The sequence below is a fragment of the Quercus robur genome, chromosome 2 (assembly GCF_932294415.1).
Source record: "Quercus robur chromosome 2, dhQueRobu3.1, whole genome shotgun sequence".
NCBI classification, from domain to species: Eukaryota; Viridiplantae; Streptophyta; class Magnoliopsida; order Fagales; family Fagaceae; genus Quercus; species Quercus robur.
Window position 1 is genome coordinate 65252346 of NC_065535.1, and position 14902 is coordinate 65267247.

A 14902-nucleotide genomic window follows, 5' to 3' on the forward strand; every position below is an offset into this window, starting at 1 on the left:
AGTCTATTGACAGCTGAGAGGAAGTGGCCATTAGGAGGAAGCAACGCACTTGGTCCCCTCGCTTGGAGTTGGATGGCACCCCTATTCCATGGGACGCCATTCTTTGGAAGTCCCAGCGGGGCAGGCATCCTACCTCGCTAAACCCTACAGCAGCCCCTTCTCCTGCCTTGTGATATGGAAGGACTCCGAGCCACCAGGAAGCTCGACCTCTTCATGTCGTTGAAGAGAGACCTCGCTATGGTAAAATGAGGATCCTTGTCTGCTCGGACTCCTTATTCCCTTCTCATCTATCTGTCATTTCTGTCTTAATGATTTCTCCGTTACTTCTGTGCAGGTGACTCAACAGATCTTCGTCATTGAGGAGTGGGCGAAGCACTCTCGGGAGGAGCTAAACGCTGAGGTTCAGGCCCGCCTCGCTGTGGAGAAGGCTGCGGGTGCTCTCATACTGGACAAAGACCGCTTGAACAAGGAGGTCAAAGAGGCACTTAAAGCCTAGGCCAGTGCCGAGGCGGGGCTGAAGACCACAACGAAGTAGGCCGAGGATATGCGCTAGCAGCTTCATACAGCAGAGATAAACCTTGCGACCGAGAGGCAAATGGTCTCGGACCTGAAGGCTCAGCTGCTACAGGCAAAGGAGGCAGCTCGTTTGGCTAGGGAGGCGGCTGAGGCTGCGGTGGCAGCCTCCTACAAGCGCGGTGTGAGGGATACTGAAGCTAGGCTGACTGAGGAGGTGGCTGTGGTTTGTAGGGACTATGTCACCGAGTCTTGGGGAGTGACCTTAGACCGGGCAGCAGTTCCTGCGGACTCCGACCTTAGGAGGATCAAGAATATCTTCTTCCCTGAGGATATTCGCGAGATTCCTACTTCTGATCCCCCTCAAGAGCCCCCTTCCGCTCTGAACACTGTCTTCGACCCCACCACATTTGAAGGGAAAGGTGGGGACAAGGAGGTGCAACCGCCACCTAAGGACACGTCGCCCGAGGACTCCCTTACTATAAAGGATGTGGTCGCGTAGGTCAAAGAAAACGGACTCGAATCTACAGCAGGAGATGACCGCCTTGCAACTGAAGACCCTACAAAGGTTTAGGGCAATAGTGTAGGAGTTCTTTTGTAATTGTTTTGTTTTGTTTTCATTTCCTTAATCTTTATTAGTGTTTGTAAGATGGCGTCTCTTAGAGCTTAATGAATAATATAATTTCCCTTTTTGGACTTCGTTTTTCTACTTCTATTTCTGTCTCCATTATGAACGAATTTAACTGTGCTACTAGACCTCCGGGGATAACCCGTTACTTGTAGTTTAAGAAGTTCGGCTAAGTATGAATCTGAGGAGAGTGACCAATTTCTCCAAGGCTTGTGGTCCGAGGTGTTAAGCAGAACTTGGGCTCCATTTTGCACTTAGATAAGCACCAAGTTGTGGTTAATTTCTCCCTGGCCTGTGGTTCGTGGAGCCACGCAGGACCTGAGTTCTGTTTAACACTTAGATAAAAACCACGTAGTTGTTAATTTCCCCCTAGCCTGTGATCCGGGAAGTCAGGCAGGACTTGGGTTCTGTTTAACACTTATATAAGACCGCGTAGTAGTTAATTTCCCCCTATCCTGTGGTCCAATGAGCCATGCAGAACAAGGGTTCTGTTTAACACTTAGATAAAAATGCAGTGGTTAATTTTCCCTTGACCTGTGGTCCGAGGAGCCACGCCGGTCATGGGTTCTGTTTAACACTTAGATAAAAACTGCGTAGTTGTTAATTTCCCCCTAGCCTGTGGTCCGGGAAGTCAGGCAGGACTTGGGTTCTATTTAACACTTAGATAAGATCGCGTAGTAGTTAATTTCCCCCTAGCCTGTGGTCCGAGGAGCCATGCAGGACATGGGTTCTGTTTAACACTTAGATAAAAATGCAGTGATTAATTTCTCCCTAGCCTATGGTCCGAGAGGCTAGGCAGGACTTGGGTTCTGTTTAACACTTAGATAAGACCGCGTAGTAGTTAATTTCCCCCTAGCCTGTGGTCCGAGGAGCCATGCAGGACAAGGGTTCTGTTTAACACTTAGATAAGACCTTGTAGTAGTTAATTTCCCCTAGCCTGTGGTCTGGGGAGCCATGCAGGACAAGGGTTTTGTTTAACACTTAGATAAAAATGCAGTGGTTAATTTCCCCCTGGCCTGTGGTCCGAGGAGCCATGCCGAACATGGGTTTTGTTTAACACTTAGATAAAAACTGCGTAGTTGTTAATTTCCCCCTAGCCTGTGGTCCGGGAAGCCAGGCAGGACTTGTGTTCTGTTTAACACTTAGATAAGACCGCGTAGTAGTTAATTTCCCTCTAGCTTGTGGTCCGAGAAGCTATGCAGGACAAGGGTTCTATTTAACACTTAGATAAGACCTTGTAGTAGTTAATTTCCCCCTAGCCTGTGGTCCGAGGAGCCATGCAGGACATGGGTTCTGTTTAACACTTAGATAAAAATGCACAGTGGTATAGCGCCAAAAATTACAAACTTTCATTAATAATAGTACATTTTGAGGTTATTTACATTCCAAGGACGTGGTACTACATGTTCATCCAAATCTTCTAAAAAGTAGGCCCCTATGCCGGCCACCGAGGTGATATGGTATGGGCCTTCCCAATTTGGTCCGAGCTTTCCCCACGCGGGATTTCTTGTAATGCCCAGGACTTTTCTCAATACCAGATCCCCAGGTGCTAGGGGTTTTAGCTTCACCTTGGCATCATAACCTTGCTTGAGCTTATGCTGGTAGTAGGCGAGTTGGATCATTGCTCTCTCCCTTCTTTCCTCGATGAGGTCTAAGTTTTTTTCCAGCAGCCTGTTGTTAGCATTGGGACAGAATGTGCTCGTCTTCAGTGTTGGAAAATTTGTCTCTAAAGGAATGACGGCCTTAGCTCCATAGGTCATTGAAAAGGGGGTCTCTCCTGTGGACCTGCGTGGCGTGGTGCGGTACGTCCACAAAACATTGGGCAGTTCTTCTACCCACCTCCCTTTCGTGTCATCTAATCTCTTTTTCAACCCATTTACTATGACTTTGTTAACGGCCTCGGCCTGCCCATTCCCCTGTGGGTAAGCCGGTGTGGAGTACCTATTTGCAATTCCCAACTCGCTAAAATACCTTCTGAAAGTTTTACTATCAAACTGGAGATCGTTGTCCGAGATTAGGGTGTGAGGGACTCCGAACCTGGTGACGATGTTCTTCCAAATAAATTTCTTGGCATCAACGTCTCTAATGTTTGCCAGCGGCTCAGTTTTGACCCATTTTGTGAAATAATCCGTGCCAACGAGAAGAAACCTTTTGTTCCCCACTGCTTTAGGAAATGGTCCTAGGATGTCCAAGCCCCACTACGTGAATGGCCAAGGGCTGGACAGCGAATTAAGGGTCTCGCTTGGTTGATGTATATTTGGGGCGAACCTTTGACATTGATCGCACTTCTTCACATATTCCTGCGTCTCTTTCTGCATGCTCGGCCACCAATAACCTTGCGTTATGGCCCTATGGGACAAGGACCTACCCCCCATATGGCTCCCACAAATTCCTTCATGCAATTCCTCCAGGATAACCTCAGCGGCATCTGGGTGTACACATAGCAAGTATGGTCCTGAAAATGAGCGCTTATACAGTTTGGACTCCTCAGACAGCTAGAATCGAGAAGCCTTTCTTCTAATCTTACTGGCCTCGTTCTTATCTTTGGGTAAGATGTCGTTCTTTAAAAACAGTACTAGAGGATCCATCCAGCTAGGCCCTGCCTTGACGTTGTGAACATGCACCAACTCGGTTCTCACCATCGATGGCCTGTATAGATCTTCTACGAGTATGACCCGAGGGAGGGGTTGCACTGAGGAGGTGGCGAGCGTTGCAAGGGAGTCAGCGTGGGTGTTCCCGCTTCTGGATAAGTGCATTATGCTTAAATAGTTGAAATGCGCCTGCAAGCGCTTGACTTGGACTAGGTACTCTTGCATTTTTTCATCCCTCGCCTCCAATTCCCCATTTACTTGTCCCACAACAAGTCTTGAGTCTGAGAACATGTTTATGGATTTCCCGCCCAGCTTTTGGATCACAGACATTCCTTCCAATAAGGCCTCATACTCTGCCTCGTTATTTGTGACGGAGAAGCCCAGCCTTAACGATTTTTCGATGGTAATCCCCTCGGGGGAAATCAGGACAAGCCTCACCCCTGAGCCCCTTTGGTTGGCTGCGCCGTCAATGTATGCTTTCCAACAAGTGGGCTCTTGCTGAGAGACTGTGCCGATCAGTTTTTCGTTTGAGTTTAGTGACCCTCCTCCTCCTTCTGATGAGGGTTCGGCAAATTCAACTACCAGATCCGCGAGGACTTGGCCCTTCACAGCGGTGCGAGGCATGTACCTAATGTCGAAGGAGCCCAGAATCGTCCCCCACTTTGCTATTCTGCCCGTGTAGTCGGCACTCCGGAGTATTTATCTGAGTGGGAGTTGGGTTAGTACAACAATGGTATGTGCTTGGAAGTAGTAGGGGAGCTTTCACGTGGCTTGTACGATTGCCAGGACGGCCTTTTCGAGGGGGAGGTAACGGATCTCTGCCTTATGCAACGATTTGCTCACATAGTAGACGGGCCGTTGTGTGCCGTTGTCCTCCCGGATTAGCACTAGGCTCACTGCGTGAGGGGCCACAGTAATATAGGCGAATAGAACCTCGTCGGCTTCAGGACTGGACATGATTGGTGGCCGAGACAGGTATTCCTTAAGCTGCTGGAAGGCTAAGGCGCACTCTTTAGTCCACTCGAACCCTTTCCACTTGTTTAATAAGAGGAAGAAAGGCCTACACCTGTCCGCTAAGCGGGAGATAAAACGGTTTAAGGCGGCAATCATGCCAGTGAGTTTTTGGACCTCTTTGGGGTTCCGAGGAGGCTACAGGCTATGGATAGCTCTAATTTGGTCGAGGCTGACTTCAATACCTCTATGGGTCACCATGTAACCTAAGAATTTCCCTGACCCCACTTCGAATGAACACTTGGACGCGTTCAGGCGCAGCCTGTACTTTCTCAGAATTCCAAAGACATCGCCGAGGTCTCTGACGTGGTTGGACACTAACTTGCTCTTCACCACCATGTCGTCTATATAGACTTCAATGCTCTTACCCATCTGTAGTTCAAACATCTTAGTCATCATCCTCTGGTAGGTCGACCCGGCATTCTTCAAGCCAAAGGGCATTACCTTATAGTGGTAGTTTCCAACAGGGGTGACAAAAGTTGTTTTTTCTTGGTCGTCGGTAGCCAGGGGTATTTGATGGTAGCCTTGGAAGTCGTCCAAAAAGCTCATTCGAGGGTGTCCCACGGTCGAATCCACCAATCGGTCTATCCGAGGCATAGGGAAAGGATCCTTCGGGCAGGCCTTGTTTAGGTCTGTGAAGTCCATGCAGACCCGCCATTTCCCACTCTTCTTCTTCACCACGACTGTGTTGGCCAGCCACTTGGGGTAAAATACCTCTTTGATAGCCCCTGCTTTCTTCAATTTCATCACCTCCTCTTTCACCGCATCCGCATACTCTTTCGACGGTAGCTGAGGAGGTTGCTTCTTAGGTGTCACGGCTGGGCTAACATTAAGGTGGTGGAAAATGAAATTTGGATCGACCCCCGGAGCCTCGTAGACGTCCCATGCAAACACATCTACATTCTGTCTGAGAAAATCAATCAGCGTTTCCTTCTCTTGGGGCGGCAGTTCTGAGCCAACCTGAAAAAATCTTTCCGGGTCGGAGCCCACAAGAACTTTTTCCAAATCCTCACAACTCGCTCCCTCGGCGGGTCCCCCACTACCCAAGGCCAGGGCCGGGGTTGTTAATTGCTATAAGCCATTCTCGGCTGAGGTGGAGGGCTTAGTACTCGGTCGTTGCGAAATGGCGGACACCATGCATTGCCAAGCCATGGCTTGGTCCCCTATTACTTCTTTCACCCGACCCTCCGACGGCTACTTCACCTTTTGGTGTAAGGTTGATGACACAGCCCCTAGGACGTGAAGCCACGGTCTGGCTACAATGGCAGTGTAGGGGGAGTAAGCATCTACCACTATGAAGTCCACCTCCACTATGTCCGAGCCTGTTTGTATAGGCAGCCTAATCAGGCCTTTCGGAGTGACGGTTTTCCCTTCGAAACTCACTAAAGGGGAGTCGTATGCTGTCAGGTCCTCTAGTTTCAGCTTCAGCCCTTTGTACAAGTCGGGGTACATTACTTCCACGGCGCTGCCCTGATCGACTAGCACCCTTTTCACGTCATATCTCCCAATCCTGAGCGTGACGACTAGAGCATTGTCGTGGGGCTGAAGGGTTCCCAGTTTATCCTCATCCGAGAATCCGATTAGGGGCGTGGCCTTCCCTTTAGCCCTCTTGGACTCCCAGTCGTTAGCTTTAACGGGGAGTCGGGCCACCGACATCACTCTGAAAGGATGGGAGCCGGTTCTTCCTGGTACGGCAAGAATGACATTTATCGTGCTAATGGGTGGCCTCAATGTGCTTTGCCTTATTTCGACATTCGACTGCTCCTGCCGTCCAACAGGATGATGCAAGAGGTGTCTCAGCTTTCCCTCTCGGACTAGCCGGTCCAAGTGGTTTTTCAGATTCCTATAGTCATCGGTGGTGTGGCCATGCTCTTGGTGATATTCGCAATACAGATTCTGGTTACGTTTCACGGGGTCGCCTGCCATCTTGCTTGGCCATTGAAAGAACGGTTCGTTCTTCACTTTCTCTAGGATCTTATGTAATGGTTTTCGGAACACAGCATGGACTGCCTGTGCCCCTGTGGATCCAGATTGCTCCGAGTAATCCCTTCTCGGCTGGTTACTGTTGTTAAAGCGGTCCGACCTGAAGTTCCTCCTCTTCTGAGGGACAACCTTCGCTTTGCCCTTTCTCGTCTATTGGTCCTCTTCGACTCTCTTGTACTTGTCGATTCTGTCCATGAGTTGGTGCACGCTGGTGACCAGTTTCCCAGTCAGGGACTTTCTTAAACCATGCTCTGTCGGCAGACCCTTCTTGAATGTGCTAATGGTGACGTCATCGTAATTTCCCTCTATCTCGTTATACATTTCCCAATATCTGTCTGAGTAGGCCTTCAGGGTCTCTCCTTCTCGCATGGACAAGGACAGGAGGGAGTCTAGGGGCCGAGGAACCTTGCTGCTAGTTATGAAGCGAGAACCGAATGCCTGTGTTAGCTGCTTAAAAGAGTTTATGGAGTTTGGCTTGAGGCCGTCAAACCATCTCATCGCCATGGGTCCCAAACTGGACGGAAACACTTTGCACATTAACGCCTCGTCCCTAGAATGGACGGCCATCCTCTGGTTAAACTGGCTTACATGCTCTACTGGGTCCGTCTGACCATTATATATGGCAAAAGTAGGTTGGTGGAACCGCCGATGAAGCTCAGCCCCCTCTATCTTACGCGTGAAGGGTGACTGGGAGATACGGTCCAGGGCCTTACTCATGGCGTTGTTTACTAGGTCCTTGTAGGATGTGTTTTTGTGGCTGCGTTTGTGAGGTTGCTCTTCCTCATAGGAGAAGGTTTCACTTGGCGGGGTTCTCGATCTCCGCCTGTACTCATTGTCCTCCTAATCGCTGGTGTCCGGAATGGGGGAAGGATGCCTTCGTTGCGCTCGGCGTAACCTCTTCTTCAAGTCGTCGATTTCTTGCTGTAGAGCCCTATGATTGTCCTGCTTTTGGGATGCGTGACCTTTCCCTTTCGAGCAACTTCTGCTCGTGTGGGAGGTATTTACACTACCCTTTCGTCGCTTGTCTTGATGTCTCTCCCGTTCGAGATTCAAGAAGTTGTCCTGTTGTTGGGAGTTTGCGTGTCCCGTTTGGCGTAGACCTGATCCTTCCATCTCTAATGGTCTCACTTGCTGAGGCATAAGTTCTTCCTATAGACAGTGCCAATTGTAGGGTCGCAATTCGGGGTCCAGGCCCAACAGGTATGGGGTTCTGGCCCAAGAAGCCCGAAACAATGAATTTATAGAGAGTGGGTCACAAAACTAGGCCTTAACGAAGTGCATACTAGTTAACATTGGGCCATACAACAATTGAAAATATGAAAATCTCCTTCATGTCCATTAGATATACGGTTTGAGGAGACGTGGAGGATTCATTTCTGTCCATGCTCAAAGGCTATGGTTCTCACCCTGTTCTTCTGTTCTAAGTTCCTGTTTTTTCATCCCCTTCTTCATGGGGACTCCCCTCTCTTATATAGCCCCCTTGAAGTCATCAGGGCCTTACATTTGTTGATCATCTGGACTTTCACTTGAGTGCCCGTCCCATCAGACATCTCCCCCATCTTTTTGTGAGTTGTGGTAGCCAAGGAAACACTGTTCGCAAGTCCTCTCCACATTAATGCGGCCAAAAAAGTAGCTGCCATGCATTTAATGTGGCAGCTGTAGCCTCTCCCTTGGCATCCTACACTTTCTTCCCTCTTACGGGCTTGTGGGACTCATCCTTGTTACTAATACTCGTAGGAGTGGATCCTTATAGCAGGCAGAGTGCATGTTTGAGCCATATTTGGTACGTCCGAGGAGACATTTCTCCTCGGACCGCCTCTTAAATAATTTTGGGCCCATAAGAATTGGGCCAGGAGCCCCTTTGGCACCCACACCTTCTCCTCAGACGTGGTTGAACTTTTATATGGGACCCAAGGCCCATTGTATGATCTTGGGCCTTTGCCCCTACAATGGTTTCAGATGGTTTCTCCATCATCATCATAATCTTATGCCTTTCAGTCTCTACGAAGTCCTTAAGTTGAGGATTGTTTGACAGAATATTGTTTAAGTTATAATCTGTGATTAATATGCATGTCTCATGTTTATTAAAGATATGCAAATTAGATGATCAGATACTCATTTGAACTAAGGTGTATTGTATTTTTAATAAAGGCTGCTAGTAATAATTTATGGAATAATGTTGGTAATATATCTACTATAAGGTGAGTGTCAAATTACTAATTCTTCCAAAAACATAAGGAAATGATGAATTTAATCACTTAACCATAATTCTAATTCCCCCCGCACGTGTGGGCCTAAAGTTCCCCTTAATAAGTGGAGCTCAACACGTGATATTTTTAACATTTTAAATGGGAGGTAAAGTAAAAATAGAGATCAAACTTAAGATTTCCTACTCTAATACTATGTTAAATTTCCAATTCTCTCAAAAGTTTAAACTTTTAAGAAATAGTAAATTTAATCATTTAGCCATAATTCTAACAGTAAGAATGGAAATAGTAAATTTAATTACTTGACCATAATTCTAACCCTCCCCTCACGTGTGGGCCTAAAGTTCCCTTTAATAAGTGAGGGCCCAACATGTGAGATTTTTAATATTTTAAATGGGAGGTAGAGTAAAGACAGAGATCAAACTCAAGATTTCCTATTCTAATATCTTGTTAAATTATCAATTCTCCCAAAAGTTTAAAATTTTAAGAAATGGTAAATTTAATCACTTAGCCATAATTCTAACAATAAAAATTGAGGAAGCTATGAATTTGTTTCTTGGTTGGAAAATTCAAACATGATTTAGGTTGAATTTGAAGAATAAATGGCAGAGGTACAGAGATTCTACCTAGTTGAAATACTTTATACTACTTATATTTACATTAAAATATAAAATTATAGCATTCGGGATATGCCATTGCGCTCAATTTTGGCCTGTATTATATTAGCCTTAAAACTTATTAGGATTGAGAAAATATGCAGGATATAATCTTAAAAGCTGTGCCAGAATTTTCATTTTATATGTCCCATTTCTTTACACATAATTATTTAGGTTTGGCCATAAGAGTTTAACATTAATTAAACTTGCTATAGTCCTGCTAAATGGGTTAATGGTTCCATCTCATGAATACATGCCATTCTAAACTAAGTTATAGTTCATACATATGTCTTCTTTCTTCTTTTTCTTCTTCTTTTCTCTCTCTCTCTCTCTCTCTCTCTCTTTAACGTTGAATTTTTTGTTGTGTCAGTAAATTCTGCCTCATCGTTTCACATCCTTCTTTTATTTTCTGTTTTTTATTTTTATTTATTTTTATTTTTATTTATTTTTGGTTCTAATTGGCTTTCCAGGATGGGCGTGTCAATGATCTATACTCTACCCCATCCATATATACTGATGCAAAGTATGCTACAGATGAATCCTGGCCAATCAAGACTGATGACTTTTTCCCGTAAGTTTAACATTTGGACGTTACCCGTTTTCTTGTTGTTTCCCACTTCAACCTTTTCTTAAATTTTGAAGCATGCACCATACCAATTATGCAGATAGTGCAAATGCATACTGGACAGGATACTTTACCAGTAGACCAGCCTTGAAGCGCTATGTCAGAATAATGAGTGGCTATTATTTGATATCATTTTTGTGACTGTTTCAGTGTCTGTACCACCACTTGGTTTCAGCACATATACTACTTCAAGTGCCAAAAAGCCAGGTCTGCTCGGGCTGTAATCGGTTCGGTTCGGTCGGTGTTTTTTTATCCGACCAACCGAAACCGAAATTTTCGGTTTGTAAAAGTCTTAACCGAAACCGACCGAAATAGTTGAAAAACCGTCGGTTTCGGTTTGTTTCGGTTTCTGTCGGTTTTTCGGTCGGTTCTGGTTTTTGGGCCTGGAGTTTAGGCCAGTTGAGCCTTTGGTTTTTTCCTACTAATTTTTCGCATTTTTCCAGCCATTTTCTCAACTCCCAAACAAATTTTATAACAAAAAAATTCAAAATATACCCTTAACACAACCAAAAATCAAAATAAAACATCTTTTATTCACAATCCAGGTGAGAGGAGGAAGAAAGGAAAAATCAAAATAAAAACATCTTTTATTAGCAAACTCAGTGAGAGGAGGAAGAAAGGGTGAGAGATTGAGGGAAAGAGAGGATCGGAGTGGATGGAGCGGCGGCAGCCAGATCGGTTTTCCTGCATGTGGCTCGTCCGTGCTTTCCGAGGCGTTGCCTGTGACTCAGTATGGGAGAAGCGCGGCCAGATCGGCGATCGGTGTTGGTGGCCTGGGTCGGTTGTCAAGATCGGAGCTCGTCCGTGCATGGCTGGCGATCGGAGAGGTGGATCGGTGATGAGGGAGGGGTAGGCTAAGATCTGGGTGGACCGGTGATTGTGGGTCTTGGGTGTTTGGCCGACACTTGATCTGGGCGGTCGGTGGTGTGTGGAGGCGGCGGCAGAGGGAGATTCGGCGTGAGACTGTGGAGTGAGGCTGAACTTGAGAGAGAGGAGAGTGTGAGACCGTGAGAGTGAAATCTGAAAAATGTGGGAACGTAGGATTGGGTTTTCTAACCTTTGAATTTATACTCTAATTAGTTTTAGTTTAATTAGTTTAATTAAATATTTACTTAGTTTAATTACAGATGATTAATTTAATGGATTTTAAAATGCTATATTTACTTTAGTTTACTTGGTCGGATGATTTGAATTTTGAAAGGAAATGAGGGAAGCCACTGCCAGTTTATCACTGACTTGTATTAAAATGAAAGGATAGATGATGGAAAGGTCCACTGCCCAACACAATGCTGAAAGCAGCCAGCCAATATTTACAAAATATTATATATTTAATATAAAATATAATATAATAATATATAATAATATATTTCGGTTCGGTTCGGTCGGTTCGGTGTATTAAAATTTGAAACCGAAAACCGAACCGAACTTTTCGGTTTTTTACATAATAAACCGAAACCGAACCGAACCGAAACCGAACCGAAATTTCAGTTCGGTTTCGGTCGGTTTGAAGCGGTTTTTTCGGTTCTTCGGTTTTTTGCACACCCCTATCTGCTCTTATTATTGTAATAAATATACATTTTTTATTATTTTTACGAAGTGGAAAAACGTGAAATTTATTCTTCAAGGTAGTGATATTGCCAAATTTGCTTGTATTTCAGCATTTAGTAACCCTGTATTTAGGTGGGTTTGTTGTAAGGGTAGTGAGTGAGATAGAGTGTTGAATACTTAAGAGTGTGCAAGAAAATAGAGTCTCGCGGCTGGATCTCGCGGGTGACTTGTGGCTGCAAGCCGCCAGATGCAGCACACGTGCCAAGCATGCCAGAAGGTGAATAGTCATGCTAGCTGAAGCACTACAGGACAAAATAGGACAACTGGCCATTCGGTTATCTCGCGACTCAGTCAAGTCGCGAGCCAACTCTGTTTTGAAAAACCTGACGTTTCACATTCCTCTCTCACCCTAGTATATATATACCCCTTATACCCACAAATGAAAGAGAGCTTCCAGAGAGAATTTTGAGAGAGAAACCTTAGAGTAAAACAAGATTGATTCATCCACAATCTTTACATAAGAGTTTCTTCAAATTCCTCAACTCTCTTCCTTTCCATTGTCAAATCCTTGAGAGGTATTTTACCAAAACCTTTTCTCACCATATCCATTACTGTGAGAGGACTGTTTGGTGTTCTGGGAAGTAGTTAGGAAGGAACCAATTTACATTGGTTGATGCTATGGTCAAGTAGCGGAATCCGGGAAGCTAGAAAAGAAATAGGTTTGGCGCAACCTCGTTAGAGCAAGAAGCTTGGAGGGCTTAGGTACATTGGGTAGATTAGGCTTAGAGGGTCTATTACTGTTCATGTATCCCCACTACATTTTCTAGTGGATTATTGACCGCTTGGAGGGCGGCGGAGATGTTTTACGCCGAGGGCTTCGGTTTCCTCTTCGATAACACATCGTTGTATTGTCCTTGTATTTGCATCTCTCTTCCCTTAATCTTTGCCTTTTATTTTCTATTGTGGATGTGATTTTTAATTGGCATAGATTGTTTACCAATTCTGTTTATAGCTTGTGTTCATTTTCTGCACACTTATTGTTTGTCATAAAGCTTGAATTGATAATTTTTGTTATTGGGGGTCTAAACGTTCAATGGTGTTTTTATACACATATTTGAACTTTCAATATATAAGTTTTTGAATTGTTTTACCTTTCAGTTGTAGGTACGGGTTCAACCAGATCATCTATACACAGGTTTCAGAGTAGTAAAAAATATACTGTTGAAGTTGGTCAAGTAAACTTAAAGCTTACTTTTTCCACCACTCAAGGAAAGATGATAAATTTTGTTAATAGCAGAAGCTTGGTATGTAATGCGCCTGAAAGTTCTATAATCACTTGTTACTTGAAATTTATGCTTACATTTTCCATATATATCTCCATGAATTTTTTTCAAATTTTTGTTTTCTTAACTATGATCAAAAGTGAAATTAATATTTTTGTTATTGTTGCATTTTATAATAGTTCATTTTGCTTACCCCTTCTGCCCTCCCCATCCCCAAAAGAAAATATATACAAAAAAAAAAAAAAAAAAAAAAAAAAAAACCAGAAAGAATTAGGAAAATGAATGATTCTGTAGGTAATGCATTTAGTCATAACCTTTGAAGGTTGAGGAATCAGTTGAGAAACCTTGCAATTATTACTCTGGATATAATGGAAGTGACAAATCCTCAGGTACACTTAAGTTCATCTTGTGTTACATATCTCTTTCAACCTCTCTTTTATTTATGTTCTGAAATTGCATGACTTAAAAGTTGAAAGAGTTGTTGAATTATCCCTTTCCGAGTTATTTTTCAGATTTCTGGGGCACATGTCTTCCGTCCAAATGGCAAATTTCCCCTAAAGCATGAAGAACAGGTGTTTGATGCCTTCTGATATTTATTCTCCATGGAGAACTAATAATCATGGTAATCTCAATTTAAAGCTGTTAAAAGTTTCAGGTTGCTTTGTCTGTTCTGCGTGGACCAGTAGTAGAGGAAGTACATCAACAAATCAATCTGTGTATATATCAGGTGCCTTGCTTGTCATGATTGCTGTCTATGCATTATGTTTTTCCTCATAAACCTTTTTCCTTTGTTTCAGCACTGTGAACATTATTATTGCATGCTGAAGATAATGCAAATGTATATTTTTTAATTAACAATGAGCAGTCACTTCTAAATTTCAACTAAAGCATTTGGATTAAAAGTTAAATTTCTTGTACTTATGCACAGTTTCATAGATTAGGAAAGAAATGCTAATTTGGGTGCAACTAGTTATGAGTGCTTTTGTTACTTCAGGGAATCTGCTGTTGTAGTTATATGTGTTCAAAAGCTTTGATATTACATATACGTATTTTTCTGTTTCTCTTGATTTCGATTGAGTGTGCTTCATATGATTCATACCCATTAAAGAAAAATCTTTCTTCAAAAGCTTTTAGCAAATACACTATCACATAAGTGTGTCATGTTTGTAGGTTTGGTTTGAAGCCATGAAATGTGACAGTAATATGAAAACATAGAGCAAAAATTTGTTATGATTGTTATGTACACCTTTATGTTCCAGCTCTGATTGCCCTTATGCATTGATGTGGTTGGGCTATAACTTAAAAAATTGATTGCAACTTTGACAATTAATGAAGCATTTTGATGTAGGATCATTCGTTATCTCTTTTTCTAATATCATTATTAGAATAAATGCTAGCACGCAATATCTTTAATATTTACTACTTGCTAGTAATGTTATGTAAAAATGTGTTTGCAGACTACCAGACTTCACAAGGGGAAAGAGCATGTTGAAGCCAGATAGCTCATTTTGTGTTGTTTATTGGTGTTGTTGCTTTTATTTATTAACTAGTCGCTAATCCGTGCTATGCACGGGAACCTACCTATTTATGTGATAAACTAAAATGATTTTATAAAATTTTAAATTGATTAAGAAACTACATTATTGCATGAATTTCTCTTGTATAACTTCAATTTGTGTTACAATTTGATAAAGAAGTCATTGTTTGAACCTATAAAGTAATAAATTTTAAATTTTAATGGGTCTAAACTTTAAACAATGAAAAAAATTCACATGTTAGGTTGTGTTCCTAGCAACCTTGAAAGAAAAAGTAAAGGGGAAAAAAACCATGAAATACCATTAAGCAATAAGTTTTAAT

General features: G+C 43.4%; 1 protein-coding gene across 1 annotated transcript; it reads right to left on the reverse strand.

Annotated features, from left to right (window-relative positions):
• Positions 1-1037: 1037 nt before the first annotated feature.
• LOC126701978 (uncharacterized) lies at positions 1038-4356 on the reverse strand. Its single transcript, XM_050400490.1, has 4 exons — positions 3669-4356; positions 3510-3569; positions 2677-3320; positions 1038-1073 (listed from the first exon to the last, which is right to left on the reverse strand). Exons 1-4 carry the CDS (start codon positions 4354-4356, stop codon positions 1038-1040), a joined length of 1428 nt encoding a protein of 475 aa, XP_050256447.1.
• Positions 4357-14902: the final 10546 nt, after the last annotated feature.